The 18,455-nt window shown below is 50.9% G+C and overlaps 2 protein-coding genes across 5 annotated transcripts in view; both read left to right on the top strand.

Moving 5' to 3' along the window:
- Positions 1 to 1,884: 1,884 nt before the first annotated feature.
- Positions 1,885 to 6,434, top strand: DHRS13 (dehydrogenase/reductase 13). Its single transcript, XM_065418327.1, has 5 exons — positions 1,885 to 2,202; positions 3,288 to 3,406; positions 4,191 to 4,314; positions 4,559 to 4,870; positions 5,699 to 6,434. The coding sequence occupies exons 1-5, from the start codon at positions 2,076 to 2,078 to the stop codon at positions 5,959 to 5,961; spliced, it is 945 nt and encodes a 314-aa protein (XP_065274399.1). The 5' UTR covers positions 1,885 to 2,075; the 3' UTR covers positions 5,962 to 6,434.
- A 2,261-nt stretch (positions 6,435 to 8,695) lies between these two features.
- FLOT2 (flotillin 2) overlaps positions 8,696 to 18,455 on the top strand; it is a 32,353-nt gene continuing 22,593 nt past the window's right edge. For 2 of the 4 annotated variants that reach the window (XM_065418561.1, XM_065418565.1), the window contains exon 1: positions 8,696 to 8,802. In XM_065418561.1, coding sequence (XP_065274633.1) covers positions 8,754 to 8,802 — 49 coding nt within the window. In that variant the 5' untranslated portion in view covers positions 8,696 to 8,753. The remainder of the gene's footprint in view (positions 8,803 to 18,455) is intronic. The other 2 variants (XM_065418564.1, XM_065418563.1) reach the window with 2 other exon arrangements.

Here is an 18,455-nt window from a genome sequence, read left to right as displayed (position 1 = left end):
CTCCAGCACTGATCTCAGTGCTTGGCAAACCCCATTTCAGCCAAACAGGCCTCCAGCAGAGGAACTTCTGGAGCTGGTGAATGTTCCTGAGGGAGATTGGCATATACGCCCATGGGATGCACCCCTTCTGCCTGTCCAAATGACCCCCTGAAGCAGCATTTTCTGCCCTCTGTCCTTTACCGGCCCCATTTGTCCCACTTAAAATCATTGGAGGCTGGCCACAACCCCCCTGGAACTGGCTTGCACAGGTCAGCGCTGGCTGCTGTTCACCCCTTCCATGCTGCTCCTGGCTTCTGCTAGCCCAGCATGCAGGAACCGAAGGCAAACACTCCTCCTCCCCTCCGTGGGCTCACCCCCCTCTGCTTGTACTGCCCAGTGGTGTAGTTGAGCTGTTTTCTCTAGTCCAGTGTTTGCTGGGGGCGTGATTCTAGTGTCATTCCATTGCCAGCAAGTGGTGCCTACACACACAGGAGACCTTCCACGTGAGTGAGTCCTGTCGCTGCCACAGAGCTATTGTGTGGCCAATGTCTGCATGATTGGGAATAGGAGGTGTTCGTCCAAATGACTGTTAGGAGGGGCTGGGGGACAATTTTGGGTTCTTGGATACAGAGAATATAGGGCTGGAACTTTGTGTTCCTAGGTCTGTAAAGTGAAATGCACGTCTATGGGGCTAGCTAACTAATCGTTTAAAGCCCCCCCGTGCCTGCTCTGCTATTTTAGTTCTTTCATATTGGGTTTTTGTCCCACAGCTGGGGTCCTAGTTCTCTAGCAGAGATGGTACCAGACTGTAATCAGCATCTCTCTGATAGAAAACCATGAAATAAACCTACAGTTCAGAACGTGAGTGGTGGTTCTAAGCCTGTTGGAACCTGTCTGTGCACCTGTAATTGGGGAATACTGACACTACAGCTAATGGCCCTGCCCCTAAGCCAGCTGGGAGCATGAATCCGTTAATGTTTGTCAAAGGGCTGCTGCAGAGGTGCCAATAATCAGTTTTTCAAAGGTGCTGAGCCTCCACCATGCCCACTGCAATCATGGGTTGTTGAAGACAACAAGCACACCGTCCTTGGTAAGCTGGGGGATGGTTTTCCTGTCGGGGGGGAAATTTGAGATTTCAGAACAATTTTCCATCCCAAATCAGGACAAAACTTCAATCTCGAAAAATTCTGCATACTGAAAATCTGAAACTGCTTTTGGACCAGGCCAATCAAAACGTTTCTTTATCTAACCTTTTATTAATTGTAAATTCGTGTATGTAGCAATAGTGTTGTAGCCTTGTCAGTCCCAGGATATTAGAGAGGCAAGGTGGGCGAGGTGATATCTTTTATTGGACCAGCTTCTGTTGGTGCGAGAGACCGGCTCTCGAGCTTACACAGAGCTCTATGTAAGCTTGTGTGTCTCACCAACAGAAGTTGGTCCAATAAAAGACACCACCTCACCCACCTTGTCTCTTCCGTCTATCAAGTCATTTAAACCAAAACCTGGAACGTTTTTGTTTAGAAAATGCCGAAACAGGATGTTTTTGAGGACTGACACTTCTCTGTCACCGTTTGTTTGAAGCGGGGGATGAATGGAAACCAAGGCTTTCCTGCAAGCAGTTTCAGTTTTGACACCTTGGCTTTTTCGGACAAAAAATGTCGATCAGAAATTTCCCGTCCGGCTCTCGCTCCTTGTCCAAAGCCGAAGGAGTGTCTTGTAGGCGCTGGATCTGCAGGTGGCAGTGTTGCCAGCAGATTGACTGAACTACAGCCAGGCTCCCGGTATAAGGCAGAGGGCCCAGGCCCAGCCAGCCTGAGCACTGTGCACATCCTGGGCGTGAACATGCAGAGTGTGGCCCAGGAGGCTTGCCATAGTTCTGCTGCATGCAGAGACCAGCCCAGGAGAGCTTTTATGCAATGTGAAGCAAGTGCCCTTTGTCCTGGTCCTTCCCTTGCTGCAGGTTCTGGCTCAGTCCCCGGCCCGCCGAGGAGGGCAGCTCGGCCTGAAACGCGAATCTTGCAGCTGGAGGCGTCTGTGAATTGGCTGCAGCCAAGGGAAAACTGCTGCTCACCCTATTAGCTGCGCCCCGGGAAGCCATGGCACCAGTGCTGCTAGTGCTTGGGCTGCTCCTGGGCCTCTATGCCCTCCTCTATTACAACTGCATCAAAGGGGCCAAGTGTAGGGCCCAAACCAGCCTCCGAGGGAAGACCGTGGTAATCACAGGTGAGTGGGAGAGGGGACAGGTGCCTCCAGGGGCAGTGGGGGCGCTACCTGGGCTCTGGTAGATCGTCTCTCTTCAAAGTGGGAACACCCCCGGGCCAGGACTCTGATTCTCATGCAGCATGTTCTCTCCTGTTGGCAGAGCATCCAGGGGCATGGGTGCCAGGCCCAGCTCTGCCTTCTCCCTGTATGCCACAGATGTGAGCTCAATGCATCTGGCTGGAGCTACCAAGGCTCCTGCAGTCAAGGGTTGGGATCCCAGCAGACTTGACTCCGCTAGTTGAGACAGATCGGAATCACCTGGGGTCCACCTTCAGTCCAGTGGCCAGGGCTGGATATGTGAGACGAATGGGCAGGCAGCTCCACAGCAGGGTTACGGGATAACATGCCTCCCAGTGAAGTCTCCTAGCCTGTAAGAGTTTGAACTTGGCTGGGTGCTGAGTTGCTCTTTCCCTCCCCAAACCCTTTTCTAGTATTGACTAGTCTAATTTTGGATATGCACGATAACCATAGAAACAGCCAATCCCTCCTTGGCTGTGGCTACGTTTTGGCCTCAGCAACATGCTGTGGCAATGCGTTCCACAGTCAAATCCTTTTTCTTACTAGGAATACTCGGTAGCAGTTCCGCACAGAACACTGCATCTGGATCCTCTAAATGTGACTTTCAAAAACCAAAGCTCCCCAGGCAATTTCAGTGAGAGGAGGTTTGGACCCTGGTGTCCTCGGGAAAGTTCTCTTCCCCTGGTTTGTTGTGCAGGGGATTGTGTGCTGGCTGCGCACTCCTCATAAGAATGGCCCTACTGGGTCAGAGCAAAGGCCCATCTAGCCCAGTATCCTGTCTTCCGACAGTGGCCAGGGCCAGGTGCCCCAGAGGGAATGAACAGAACAGGGAATCACCAAGTGATCCATCCCATCGCCCATTCCCAGCTTCTGGCAAACAGAGGCTAGACACCATTCCTCCCCAGAGGCGGCTGCATTTCAGGCAGGCTCTATGAATTGCTTTGAGAGGGAACGCAGTGCTACCAAACACAGAGCTGGGCAGCTCTTGGTCTCCTCCTTGTGCCCAGCTCCTTGTTCTGCTTTTCCAGGGGGAAACACAGGGATTGGGAAGATGACAGCCCTGGATCTGGCCCGGAGAAGAGCTCGCGTCATCCTGGCCTGTCGCAGCAGAGCGAGAGGAGAAGCGGCCGTCTATGACATCAGGCGGGTGCGGGCTCTGTGCTCCTTTTCTCTTGTTCAGATGGATGCAGTCTGAGCCCCAGAGATGAGCAGTCACTGCAGTATGGCAGGCCTGCCCCATCCTGTACCAGTCACGAGACACTGCCGAACTTTGAGAAAGGCGAGGGTCCACCGAGGCTCAGGATGGGGCAGACCCAGGGAGGTGCAGAGGGCAGCGGTACCAGCTTGGGGAAGGGTTCAGGTGCCATGACACATAGGAGAGGGAGCAGCATGTAAAGGCTCTGCTGCTCCCCAGTGAGGTGAGGAGCACAGATGCCAGCAGTGGGTGGGGAGTGGAGGGCTGCAGAGGTACTTGCCTACAGAGAAAGCTGGCAAGGGGTTTGTGCACATTCCACGGGCATGGTGGGCTCCATTTCCATATGCAGGGAGCTAACCAAGATGACAGCATCCCCCAGGCTGGATTCTCTGACTGCCCCAGGTATGCCTGAATTCCCCGTTTACCTGCCCAACTGCCAATTTAACACCCAGTGAGGCCTTTCTCCATCCTGCTCAGGTGCCTCAACGTGGGCTGGCTGCATGGTGCCAAACAGTAACCACTGTGGAGCCTGCAAAAAAACCCCACACACGCACGCTCTGGGGCTGGGTGCTCTGAAGGGAAAGCAGCTCCCTCTGCTAGTTCCTGTTTGCAGTTTGCCCCGTGCTTCAAGGTGGAAACGGGATACCACCTTCCCCGTCGCTGTCACTGGGCCGGAGCCCCTCTGCCCTGTGCACCACTGTGGCCTACACTGAGTGCCTCCCCCCTCTTTCTCCAGGAGAGCGGGAACAATGAGGTTCTCTTCATGAGTCTGAACCTGGCCAGCCTGGACTCAGTGCGAGCATTTGCAGAGACTTTCCTGAGATCTGAGCCTCGCCTCGACATCCTGATCAACAACGCAGGTGGGAATCTCATTACTGAGTCTGTCACCAAACTCTGGGTGGGGCAGGGGTAGGTAGCTCAGGCCCTGAGGCTGTGCTGAGGAGGATCTGGGGGAAATCCCTGGATGCTGATGTTGGGTTGATGACTCCCTGAGGCAGGGAATAATACCCTGTAGACTGGTTTTGGCTTGCAGGACCCTGTCAGGTGGAGAAAGTCCTGGGCCAGAGATCACTGCTATATATTGGAGCTTATTTTTTTCTACAGGGGTTGGAGCAGGTGGCAGGAAGAAAGATGGCTTTAACCTGATCTTTCAGGTCAACCACCTTGGTCACTTCCTTCTGACTCACCTCCTCTTAGAGCGGCTGAAGCTCAGTGCACCGAGCCGCGTGGTGATTGTGGCCTCCAGTGCACATCGGTCGGGGAAGATAGACTTTGAGAACCTCCATAAGCCGGTGGAAGGGATACTGCAGAACTTCCAGGCTTACTGTACCAGCAAACTGGCCAACATCTTGTATGCCCGAGAGCTGGCCAACAAACTGGAGGGAACCGATGTAACCTGCTATGCTGTTCACCCAGGTGAGTGTGGGTCCAGCCTTTCTCTAGGGATGCACCTTCCAAATCCCACCCAAGTTCCTGGGGGCTATAGATCAGAGCCTCGCTACTCAAGAAGGGAAGTTCAATCCAGTCCTGTTTGAGACCTGCCTCAGGACATCCAAACTGGCTACTAAGGACAATAATCTCTGATTTAGGTTAATTTCAGACCTCCCCGAAGAGGGGTACTCAAGCTCCCAGACTCCTGCGGCTCTTCCCTTTCATACTGAGCCTCCCACCCAGTCAAGGAGGACTGGTCAGCAATCTTAATAAGAGAGGCAGCTTTCTAATGAACCAAAGTTACTCTTTACCCCCAAGGCCGTGACCCCTAATTCTGCAGCTTGCCCTGCCTGCAGTTAAATTCTCTTTCCTACCTCTCCAGCACCGGTTGGAATTTGGGTGGGAGGGAGGCCAGAAAATGGGTGTTGAGCGTGCAGGAACTGGTATTTGGAGGAAGCATGAGGTACAGATCAGAAACCATTCAACACCCTACTTTGCAAGTCACTTTCTTTGAACTGTCCATATGCTTAACCCCTCTTTGCGGTCAAGTTCCTGCCAAGTGAGTGCTAAGAGAACATAAGAACGGCCATACTGGGTCAGACCAAAGGTCTGTGGATGGTTCTCAGTGAAATGTACTAAGAACCAAACCCAGTGTGCCGGCATGCCTCTCGAGTAGTTTTTGCCTTCTCTCTATCCATCTTCACTGGCGCTATTGCCCTTTATGCCTCCTGCGTAAGACACCCTGCTCCCAGATGAGGGCTGTTTCCTGTACATTCCAGTCTAACTGCAGCTGCTGCTTTATTTTGCTTCCAGGGGTTGTTAACACTGAACTATTCCGCTACATTCCGATCTGGCTGTGGCCATTCTTTGTTCCGATCTCCTGGCTCTTCTTCCGAGACCCTATTGACGGAGCCCAGACCTCTATCTACTGTGCCACCCAGGAGGGGATTGAGATGTTCAGTGGACGGTACTTTGTGGACTGTCGGGTACAAGATCCCAGGCCCCCGGCCCATGACGATGCTGTTGCCAAGAAGCTGTGGGAAGTCAGTGAGAGGATGGTGGGTTTGGCTGCTTAGAATGTGCTATCCCCTGACAGCTATGTGGGGACCATAGACTGGAATAGCAGTGGCTGCTGTAGGGGTGGACTAAGGTGCATTAGGAAACTGAGGGGGCCTCGGACTGACAAGAGAGAGGCTGAGCTGAAAGAGAGGCCTCCGATACATTAGAAGTTACATGGTGGAAGCTTCCATGGCATCTAGGCTATGCCAGACTATCCAACATGGTAACATGAACAACATTTACCCATCTTTTTAAGAAGCAGGATTTTCTTTACACTGCATCTAACAAATAAGATTTTGAGAGCTGGGACTCGCACGCCGAATGTAGATGCCTTACCCTGCCCCACAATGTGTAAGGATGATGATGTGGGTTCTGCTGGTGCTATCCACTCTCTCATTTCTCTCACCTCAAGCCCTGTTTCATACCCAAACACTTTTGATAGCATTTTCTATAATTGTATCAGTTAAAACACAATAAAAATAACTGTTTTAGAAGGTGAATTAAAACACCTCCTTGAGCATGTATCATTTCCCCATCCCATGTTGTCAGAGCAGCCCCAACCCTTGCCTTTCAAGAATAGCACTGATGCCAAACACTAAACATGTTTCCACTGGGGCAATTGCCTAGTTCTATGGTAGCCTGAATGCAACAGTTTCATGAGGATGTTTCTGTATGTAACTGGTCAGCTGGGTCCATGTGCTAGAACTGCACAGAATTCCTGGGTAGCATATACGTGTTCGCTGAGAAGTTTCTGGAAGGCTGACGTTCAAAGGAAGTCTGCCAAATTTCTGGGCAGGATGCTAGAGGTAACAGCTACGTGCACAAAGAGACAAAATGCTGAAAGTCCTCACTGCATACTGGCCAATGGGTGCCTCCTCCAGTGAAATAGCTGCTGCGTCTCTCTGAAGGTGTCTTGGCTGCAGCCAGCAAGTTATGAGAGTCATTTAAATTCTGTCTAGAGTAGGGGGAAAAGTGCTTGTTTAAAACTGAGTGAATTAACATGAGGCGAAACCCCCTTTAACTCTTCCTGTAGATATTGTCTAACACTTTTACAGGTGTTAGCTGGTCACAGAATTGGGGATTTATAGAAAAGGCCACAACCGTGAAAATCACCCCGAGCTGCTGCTGGGTGTTAATGGGGGCAACTGAACAGCTGCTGACACTACTCACCTATATGTGCGACCCGGCGTACAATGATCATCCCCATGTTCTCTACCAGCTCCTTACCAAGCCCACAGGCCAGCTGGTGACACACTACATCCAGCCCAGCCTGGCACTGCCTGACAGACCCCCCCCTCCCCAATGCACCCAGCACGGCACCGCCTGACAGACACAGACCCCCCCCCCCCCCACACACACACACCAATGCACCCAGCACGGCACCGCCTGACAGACCTCCCCCCCCCCGCCCCAATGCACCCAGCACGGCACCGCCTGACAGACACAGACCCCCCCCACACACACACACACCAAGGCACCCAGCACGGCACCGCCTGACAGACCCCCCCCACACACACACACACACCAACGCACCCAGCACGGCACCGCCTGACAGACCCCCCCCCCCACACACACACACACCAACGCACCCAGCACGGCACCGCCTGACAGACCCCCCCCACACACACACACACACCAACGCACCCAGCACGGCACCACCTGACAGACCCCACACACACACACACACCAACGCACCCAGCACGGCACCGCCTGACAGACCCCCCCCACACACACACACCAATGCACCTAGCACAGCACCGCCTGACAGACACCCCCCCCACACACACACACACACCAACGCACCCAGCACGGCACCGCCTGACAGACCCCCCCCACACACACACACCAACGCACCCAGCACGGCACCGCCTGACAGACCCCCGCCCCACACACACACACACCAACGCACCCAGCACGGCACCGCCTGACAGACCCCCGCCCCACACACACACCAATGCACCCAGCACGGCACCGCCTGACAGACCCCCCACACACACACACACCAACGCACCCAGCACGGCACCGCCTGACAGACCCCCCCCCACACACACACCAATGCACCTAGCACAGCACCGCCTGACAGACACCCCCCCCACACACACACACACACCAACGCACCTAGCACAGCACCGCCTGACAGACCCCCCCCCACACACACACCAATGCACCTAGCACAGCACCGCCTGACAGACACCCCCCCCCCACACACACACACACCAACGCACCCAGCACGGCACCGCCTGACAGACCCCCCACACACACACACCAATGCACCTAGCACAGCACCGCCTGACAGACACCCCCCCCACACACACACCAATGCACCCAGCACGGCACCGCCTGACAGACCCCCGCCCCACACACACACACCAATGCACCCAGCACGGCACCGCCTGACAGACACCCCCCCCACACACACACCAATGCACCCAGCACGGCACCGCCTGACAGACCCCCGCCCCACACACACACACCAATGCACCCAGCACGGCACCGCCTGACAGACACCCTCCCCCGCCCCTCCAATCCAACATGGCGGCGGCGGCGGCTGCACCCGCCCGTGGCGCCGGGGGCCGCGCCCCTCCCTCAATCCAACATGGCGGCCGGGGTCCGCCATTCCCCCTCCCGGGCGCGCGCCGCCTGGGAGCCCCTCCCAACATGGCGACTCCACAGACCAATTTTCCCTCCCGGTGACGTACTTCCGGCGGCTGGGCGGGGCCCATGGAGCGCGGGGCGTTGTGGGATCGGCGGGGCGAGGCTGCCGCTGCGGCTGAGAGTCGGGCGGGGAGGTGTCGTTGCCGCCGGCGTCATGGGCAATTGCCACACGGTGGGGCCCAACGAGGCGCTGGTGGTGTCAGGTAGGGGCGGGGCCGGGGCAGTCCCGGCAGGCGTGATGGGGGCGGGGCCGGGGGTCCCTACTGGGGGGGCGGGGGAGGGGCTTAGTGGGGAGTCCCCGCAGCCCTGAGGGGGAGGGGCTGGGGGATAGGGGGCCCCCTGCAGGGGGAGGGGCTCGGGGGGCTCCTGTAGTGCTGGGGGGCCTGGGCCCTCGCAGGGGTGAAGGGGGGAGGTTTAGCGGGGGGTTCCCCACAGCTCTGATGGGGGAGGGGACCCCACAGCTCTGCGGGTTCTGGAGCTAAGGGCTGGGTACCAGCTCCATGACTGCTCTCCAGTGGCTGGGGCGGGGCGGGGCGGGGCGCCCAGGATGCCGGGCTCCCCTGCGGGAGGGCCTGTGCCCCTTGCAGGGCCAAGGAGTCGGGTGTGAAATGTCTCGGGAGGGGTCGGAGCCTTGCTCGGAGGGACTTGGGGTGAAAGATGCATCGGCTTGTCCGGAATGGAGGTCAGGCACCCTTTCCTCTTAGAGACAGAGTGGGGCAGGTGGTGCCCCAAAAGGGAGAGATTCTCATTGGGTCTTCAGTGTGGGTGGGGGGTTTCCATCATTCCCACCCGTGAGCGCATGTGAGCCCTTTCCCTTTGCCACCTTGGAGCAGCAAGGGGTGTGGCTACCAGTGGTCCCTATGCTGCCCATTTGCTGCTGCTTTGGTGGTGGTACTCTCTGAGGCTGCAGCTCTGCTGGTGAGCTTTGTTTCTGTAATTCATCAACAGTGGTAGCAACAACAGAAGCAGCAGGTGCCTTTCTCCTGTGTCTGCTAACTGTCCTTAGCGTGATGATTGTGCCTTTATCTGATTTATGCTACAGTTGCAACTGCCAAGTGTGCACAGTGAAGGACAAGGCCTTAGGAGGAGAGGGTCTGGGGCCTGGTTCTATCAAAATGTGGAATCGTATTAAACACCAATACATGATGCTGCATCCTGTAGATGATGACTGAATCCGTTGTGGTTATGTGGAATGCTTGGGCTGTGGGCAAGAGAATGTTTATGGCATCTACAAATAATGTTCAGTTGCTCAATATGCTGTCAGTCTACATAAATCCTCTTTGTCAACACTGGCTTTGAGATGGAGTTGATGGATAGGTTTGGTGATAGGGACTCTGACCCTCAAATCTTTAACCACCTTTCCCCATGCCTTGGAGGAAACAAACCTTTGGGGTTACAAAGGGTACATTATGATTATAAGGCTGCTTCACTCCCATTGCTGTGTATCTGAAACTACATCATCATGGTTTGCAAGCCAGTTAAATCAGTCCCTTAGCCTGAAATATCCTGCAGGCAGTGGCAATCGTTTCCAGTTGGTCTATTAAGCAATCTGTAAATCTTTCTTAGAGGACAGGCCTGTTACAGAGCCTAATGAGTTGGTTGTAATGAGTCGTTCAAACATGTTCTAAAACCTGCTTACAGGATATAAGAATAGTATTTTACAAATAGCAAAGGAAGGGGAATTATCCTCTGTGTTCTTAAATGTGGTCGTTAAACAAGTTTATTTTAACCCCTGATTAGTTACTAATTTTTTTTAAAAGCAAAATATAATTATGAAAGCAGCAGTATATAAACTCTGAATCGCAAGACATGGCAACAGAAATCTGTGGTATCCATTAACACCCCCAAACTGCATTTTCCCACAGCTTAGCCCCAGTGTGCCTAGGATAACCCATCAAATGCAATAGCATGCTGATAATTTTGGGAAGTCAAAAAAGAATAGATATTTTTGTGGAGGATGGATACAGCAATGACTGTTAGTCAAGATTGGTCAGGGACGCAATCCCATGCTCTAGGTGTCCCTAAACCTCTGACTGCCAGAAGCTGGAACTGGATGATGGGCTGGATCACTCGATAATCGCTCTGTTCTGTTCATTCCCTCTGAAGCATCTGGCATCGACCACTGTTGGAAGACCGGGTACTGGGTTAGATAAGCCATGGGTCTGACCGTGTAGTGTGGCCATTGCTGTGTTCTTGTATATGACTACATCAGTCCTGGCTATAAAGGTCTGTTCTGTATTCCATACCGTCACCAAAGATGGCCTTTGTATTTCACTACCCAGCATGCTATGTGCGATGCAAACACCTGCCTGTTTCCTAAGAGACTGGTTCTGTGCTCGGGGAACAGGCTGAAAGAGTTGGGGGTGCTTATGGATGCCTCATTCTCTCCTGGGTGCTTTGCAACAGGTGTTCAGTCTGGGCCCTGGCTGCACGGTTGTGCCTGTGGTACTAATAACCCTTTGTTTATCTGGGTGTTGAGTGACTGGTGGGTTATTAACATGCCGGGGCAGAACATTCCATGGACATTGAGCAACCTCTGGGGCAGAGTTAAAATGTCTGTAAATGCAGAACCTTGTGTCCATTTTGGTTTTCATCCCTGCTGTGTGTAGTTATTAAGATCATAGTTGAGAAGTTTTTGTGTGATAAACCAATATTAGAACATGTTGTGAACAGGTTTATGTTCTGCTGTATTGGGTCCCCTTAGTAATACTGTTAAAAGAGGTCACTTACTAGGGAGATGGCTCAGAAATATTTTAATTGAAAAGCTTTTTTAGAATAAATTCTTGTCTCTGTTGAGGAGGGAATCTCACCATATGCCACTTTCTTTCAATACTTTTTATAGTGACATACAGTACCCCAACAAGCAGTCAGCTCTCTGTAACTTCTGTTTGACCAATACAACCCTTTGCTTGATGGCCTTATTTGGAAATCTGATTCCAAGGGCACAGGTCAATGGTGAGTGTTAGTGCTTTACTCCCACTCTGTGGTAATTTCTCTGGGTTCCTGTTAAGCCACATATTGGTTATAAAATTACTTCTGGGAACTTTTAAATCCAGACTTGAAGTTCTTCTGTTCAGCATTTGAAAAACTATTCAGGATTTTCTGTGGTTTGGTTCTAGTTTAACCTAAGGACAGCAGTGTGCTATGGGGCACGTCCGTTTGAAATCTGTCCCAGAATCGGATGTCCAGCACTCTCCATGCTGGCCATTACTGTGGCTATGGCTTCTCTCCTAGGGCACTGGTGCCATTGAAGTTTTTCAGGAAAATGCAAAAGGTACTTTATCTAGACAATCAGACTGCAGTTCCCGTTGTGTAAACGAACAATGCTGACTGCACTGTTGACTGGTTTATTTGGCTGGCTTATTTCACTTCCCTGAATTTAAGCTATGTGTGGCCCTCCCGCACTCTGCCAGTCATGAATTGTGATCCTGTAATACTTACACACAAACTACATATCCTTCTTGTTACTAGATATCTTACATGAGCAATCTTTAACGTGTGATTGCAGTCCGTAAATAACATCAAATGTATCGGCTTACCTTACTGACATGTCTTTACTCTGCTTGTCTCTTGAGTAATCTGGATTCTATTCAGCAACAAAATGGTCACCTATGTTTGGTGGCAGACCCTTTCTTGTATGTGTTGATGTAAGAGACAGAAGGATCATTCCAATTTTCCTTGGGAAAAAAAATCACCTTTTTGACTTGTAAACAACAAATATGATATGCAGGTCACAGAACAAATATGGACTCCCATGATCTTCTGACTAACAATGCTTTAATTCCCTAGCTTTGTAGATGGATTAAAAGTTTGTAGGCATGGTATAACAGTAAGGGGGAACAGGCAGCTCTGGCTGTCTTCTCTGCATGGGAGAGGTTTTACCCTTATCTGTTTTGCCTTTGGAATCAGATTTCCACATTTGTATTCAGAATATGTGTGTTCCTGAGAGTGAAGTTCTTACACACCTCAGGGTTAGCTGTTTAAAAGGTCTTTAAAGGAAATGGGCTTCCATTTCCCCTAAGATCAGAGTACCATGATAATCGGTTTAGTTTCATAAATGTGATTAGCCAAGAATCTTGAACTGTGACTGGATACAGTACTGTTCTTTCCCTGAAACCCGTTTGTTTGTTACTGTCCAGTACGCAACCTCACAGCCTGTCCAGGTGCATTGCAGTATGACACAAGCCTGAGCCAATCTTTAATACTGTTATTCAGTAATTACATAGAACTGGGTAATCTGCGTTCTTCAGAGAGACTGCCCTTCCCAGGAGGCAGCACGGTAGCCTTTTGCAACAGATGGAATCCAAGGTTTCCTTTGTCAAGTGCTTGTTAAGTCTCCAAAAGAGCTGGAATAGCTTCTCTGCATGTGTGGTTTGCTTAACATTGCCTTAGGGCTTTTCCTTTTAGTTTCCAGGAAGAATTGAGTGTGAGATTTTCATGGTGTAATGTTGCACATCTTTGTTAGGGCTTGTAAAATTCAAGCCATACATTGGATTTTTTTTTAACAAGGCCTGATCTATACACAGGGTTGCACCAGTTCATTCAAAGGTGTGTTTTGAACTCAATTTAGTTAACCGAGTGCAAATGCTGTGTGGACGCTGTCTAGATTAGTTTAAAACTGTCATCAGTTTCGCTTGTTACTGGTGCTAGCTAAACTAATGTAACCAGTTTTTGATTAATAAGTGTCCAAACAGGAGTTTGCACTGGTTTAACTAACCCATACCATTTAAATTAATTTTAGTTAAGTTGATACAACTTGTGTGTAGACAAGGCTTAACTCTGAGATTCTGACACTGATCTATGCCTAGACTTGACTTCACTGCACATGAATTTCTTTATGCATCTGTTGTCCAGTTTCATTTTCTCTCCTCCCCATCAATAATTGCTTTTAATTACTAACCAGCTCCCTAGTTTTCTGCACTCGGTTGTTAGTGTTTTTTTGACATTTCCCAGCATGGCTCAGTTTATTTTGGTTAACAAGCCCAGTATGTTTGAACAATAAACAGATTGGGTTATGTGACTTTCACCATTTGTTCTACTTACATAACAGTGAGATTTGGCATCCCTTTTCCCATGCGGGGGGGGGGGGTTAGGAAGAAAGCAAGAGAAGTTGTTTCATACAGGTGAAGGGGGGGGTTCCTATTCCCTCCTTTCTCCTTGTCCCCTGGGGCCCAGCTCATTTTGATTCTCCTTCCCGTCATCATCCTGTCTCCATGAAGTCACTGGAAGAGGGTGTGCGATCACCAGAGACCCTCCCAATATAACCTGCTACCATCTGTAATGGTTAAGCTCCCAAATGCAGCAGCCAGAGTAGGTGGTGACGGCTCACATTGTCACGCTCACTCATCAAAGCTAGTTTGATTACAGCAGACAATACGCATCTGTTTAATGGTTTAAACTGCAGAAGGGACCTCTACCTTTGGGCCTCAGTGGGTATGTCTCTCTGCAGCTGGGAGTGTGCTATTTTTAGCTCACTAGCTCAAGCCTTGCTAGCATAAGTCTGTCAACAGCTGGGAGGCTTGTTTCAGATGTGCTAGGACCTGACGTGGTCGTCACCGACGAGGCCCAGAAAAAGATCATTCTCGTCGATGTCACGGTCTCCTTTGAGAACAGGACCCCGGCATTTCGCGAAGCCCGAGCTCGTAAGCTGGAAAAGTACGCCCCCCTGGCTGACACCCTGAGAGCAAAGGGCTATGAGGTGCAGATGGACGCCCTGATTGTCGGAGCCCTGGGCGCCTGGGACCTCTGCAACGAGCTTGTGCTGCGGACCTGCGGGATCAGTCGACGCTACGCACGTCTCATGCGGCGCCTCATGGTCTCAGACGCCATCCGATGGTCCGGGGACATCTACATCGAGCACATCACCGGCCACCGACAGTACCAGGAGGCATGAGCCAGAGTGACATCGTTCTCCCACTACGAGAAAGGGACCAAGTGACCTTCTCCGTTGGATCATATGAACTGGAACCATAAACTCCCTGAACATTAAATCCCACCAAATGAGGGTCAGTCCATCCTTATCATCATATCCACTCATTATTATCCACACCCGAACATAGCCACTTTATGAACTTCATACCCTCATATCTCAATGTCTGTACTTTGACCTATCAACCTTTTAGCCCCAATCGGGGATATTGCAGATTATGTATTCCTCATGCCACCCGATCTTAAACCAAACTTTGCACCCTCGATAATCTGTATGTTATTCCCTGATAACCAGAAACTTCTATGCTCAAACTCTGTTCACTATTTTTTTTTTATTTTAACATCATCTTAATAAAATGTTTAGCCACCCTGTGTGTCTGGCCTCTCCCCAGGTGGGCTTCTGTCGTTTCTTGTGTGTGACTCTTCGAGCAGCAGCGCAAAGTGCCTTTTTGGATCTGCTGGGGGCATTTTCTGTGTGTATACCTGGAACTAATCATAAACCCTAATTTGGTTCGTCTAATCTCATAAGAAACAGGCCATCCTAGGCTCTGGGAGCACTTCCCTCTGCAGGCTCCAAGCTGGAATACTGCTGTCTGGCATGAATCCTCCCTCCCTTGGGAATCTGGCTGGCTGCATTCTATTGTGCTGGAAAAGGCACAGTGGAGGTCTGTAAATTGTAGCCAAGTAGCTGTGAGACCCACACTTGAAGAAAAGAGGGGATGTTCTAGCTGAAATAGGAGGTTTCGTTGCCAAATCTCATTGTGCTGGGGATTGTTTTCCAGATTTGCAAAGTTTTCACATGGTGATTTGTTTTTGTTTTTTCACTTGATCTTTGGGACCTGGGAAGCAGATGGCAAGATTGTAAATAGGAAATTAGTGTTTAAAGCAATTAGTTGCAGCTCATTCTTTTACCACCACGGTGTTCTACTGTGCCCAGATGTACAACTTGTATTAAAGAACCAGTCTGGCAATTCACTCCCGTTAGTAAATTCAGATTGACTCTTTCTAGAAGAACTTTATTATAACTTTTCATATTTTCTTTCTGCTTTGGACACTATTCAGAATGATTTTATAAACCTCACCAAATCTGTGCACAAATGTAACTTTCTGTGCTTTCTGGTGAGAACTAGCGCTGCTGCTCATTTTGGAGACGATTCTAAGTAGGATATTTCCTTGCATTGTCTGTGAAAGAAAATAACATCTGTTTGAAGGGACACATGCTGCCATTTCTGCCCAGTGATAAGTACAGTTCTGGGAAGCAGAATCTATCCAGAACATGGTTCTATACAAGTAACAGACAGAAAATGAGGTTAAGAAGCAGCAGAGAGCGTACATTCTGAGAGTCTGGCTAATTAATGGAGCAAGCCAGTCTCCTAGCCTCCAAGAGCTATTAGATGACATTGCTTTGAATCTGTTTTAGGAGCTGTCCTAGCAATCAGCTTCTCTGAGGGCTTGTCTTCGCTACAGCGGCACAGCATGGACACTCCCTACTTCCACAGCAGGGGGTTTTCTAAGGCCAGGTCTACACTACCGCGGTAGTTCGACAGCTGGCAATCAAAGTTCCGGGTTCGATTTATCACGTCTGGTCTGGACGCGATAAATCGATCCCGGAAGCGCTCGCCGTCGACTGCGGTACTCCAGCTCAGCGAGAGGAGTACCGCGGAGTCGACGGGGAGCCTGCCTGCCGCGTGTGGACTGCGTCTGAACCGCGGTAAGTTCGAACTAAGGTATGTCGACTTCAGCTACGTTATTCACGTAGCTGAAGTTGCGTACCTTAGTTCGAATTTGGGGGTTAGTGTAGACCTGGCCTAATCCCTCTCCTCGCAAAGCCAGTAGCTAGGTCGACAGAAGAATTCTTTCGTTAACCTAGCTGCCTTTTCACGGGTGGTTAGGTTAAACTAACTGCGGCACTCAGGATACACAACTTTTCACAGCCCCAGGTGAGGTAACTGGGGTTGATCTAATTATTAAGTGCAGACCAGGCCTAAAGTCTTCCCCCCCCCCCCCCGATTCGGAGGAATAGTCTTCCAGCGGTCATGCAAGTTGGCATGGAGCTGTTGTCTTGGAGGTGGGAGAATAATGCATGTACAAGTAGTGATCAAAACAAAAATCTAAGCCAGTGGCTCTTAAGCTCACTGGTTTCAGGTCTTAAACCTGGGCATGGCAAAAAGAGTTACTGGAAAAAACACAAAGTTAAGCAACTTGCAAGCAATTGAGTCTGTGTTGTACCTTCAAAGCCTGGGATATCCTAATATTCCTGAGCCAAAAGCAGCCGGTATTGTCCACAGCTTGGGGTATTCCCCCTGCAAGAATCCAACTTTTCAACTTGTTTTTTTAAACTGTGTTGCTTTAGAAGCCTGAAGCATAAGGTGCTTTTGAGATAACACTGTGTCTGTGAAAAGAAGCCTAGGTTGTTATAATAAATTACCCTGCTTTTGAAACACAGGCACTTTCTGCCTGTTGGATTTCAATATGGCAAACAACAAACATTTTGTAGTACATTTAATAGGATTTATATCGAAAAGTTGCCTTCAGAAAATAACCTTGTGAAAAGAGCTTTGAGCAGAGGGAAAAGGGCACTAGCTTCCTGATTCTACATAGAGAAGGAGTTCACATCATATTTACTATAAAGTATTATCTGTGGTTCTGTACAGGAAACGGTATCCAGCTAACCCACTCTAGGCCCTGGCAGGATTTCTTCGCCCCCCGTATCTTGGAAAGGATTTTTAATTTTTATTTATTACTGCAAATATATGTGGCTTTTTACAGGACCTGCCCTGAAAATCCCTCTGAGGGGTTTTCTCTAGCACCCATTGCTGTAATACAAGTGCTAAGGCATTACAGTCTAACTCAGGGGTGGGCAAACTTTTTGGCCCGAGGGCCACATGTGGGTATGGAAATTGTATGGCAGGCCATGAATGCTCATGAAATTGGGGGTTGGTATGTGGGAGGGCTCCAGCTGGGGGTGCAGGCTTTAGGGTGGGGCCAGAAATGAGGAGTTCAGGGTCCAGGAGGGGGCTCCAGGCAGGGGGTTGGGGGGAGTGAGGGCTCTGGCTGGGGGTGCGGGCTCTGGGGTGGGGTTGGGGGTGTAGGAGGGTGCTCCGGGCTGGGACCGAGAGGTTTGGAGGGTGGGAGAGGGATCAGGGCTGGGGCAGAGGTGCAGGAGCCAGGGAGTGGGACGGGGTGCAGGCTCCGGTCAGCGCTTACCTCAAGCAGCTCCCGGAAGCAGCGGCATGTCCCCCCCTCTGCCTCCTACACAGAGGCATGGCCAGGCGGCTCTGCGCGTTGCCCCATCCGCAGGTGCCGCCCCTGCAGCTTCCATTGGCCATGGTTCCCGGGTAATGGGAGCTGCGGGGGCAGTATGTGGAGCCCCCTAGCTGCCCCTTCGCGTAGGAGTCGGGGGGGGCATGCCGCTGCTTCCAGGAGCTGCGTGGAGTGGGGCCAAACCCTGACCCCTCTCCCCGGTGGGAGCTCGAGGGCCGGATTAAAACATCTGAAGGGCTAGATGCAGCCCACGGGCCATGTTTTGCCCACCCCTAGTCTAACTCTTGCAAATATGGTAGTTGGGTCAGCACTGAATGTACAGCAACCTCAATGGTGAGGAGAGCAATATATAGGGGGGCTTCAGGAAAGATGTTCTTCATGTGCTCTGTCCTGTGGATTAGCATGCATTTAGCTCGCCTCTACCATTGCATCGGTCGCCTGTTGTGTCAGTACATCACTGTGGTTTCAGGAAGATTGGGGAAAACTAGCAGAATTAATTTCCTCAGCCATGTTCTTCAGCCTCTGGAGGCAGAAAGGCCAGTATTCCAGAAGCTGCTGTTTGTCAGGGAGCTGCTCTCTGCCTTTGCTTTCCCAGGAATTGAGCATGCATTTTCGGCAACCTTGGGGGCGCTCCTGGGGCTCATCGTTGAGTGGAGAGCCATTT

This window comes from Emys orbicularis, chromosome 17 (assembly GCF_028017835.1).
Source record: "Emys orbicularis isolate rEmyOrb1 chromosome 17, rEmyOrb1.hap1, whole genome shotgun sequence".
Lineage (NCBI taxonomy): Eukaryota > Metazoa > Chordata > Testudines > Emydidae > Emys > Emys orbicularis.
The sequence above is the reverse complement of the archived record's forward strand: the minus strand, read 5'-3'. Positions and strand labels throughout refer to the sequence as shown.

Coding starts and splice junctions, on each gene's coding strand:
- DHRS13 (XM_065418327.1), top strand. CDS start 2,076: ATGGCACCAGTGCTGCTAGTGCTTGGGCTGCTCCTGGGCCTCTATGCC. Junction 2,203..3,287: donor GAAGACCGTGGTAATCACAG/GTGAGTGGGAGA, acceptor CTGCTTTTCCAG/GGGGAAACACAGGGATTGGG. Junction 4,871..5,698: donor CTGCTATGCTGTTCACCCAG/GTGAGTGTGGGT, acceptor TTTTGCTTCCAG/GGGTTGTTAACACTGAACTA.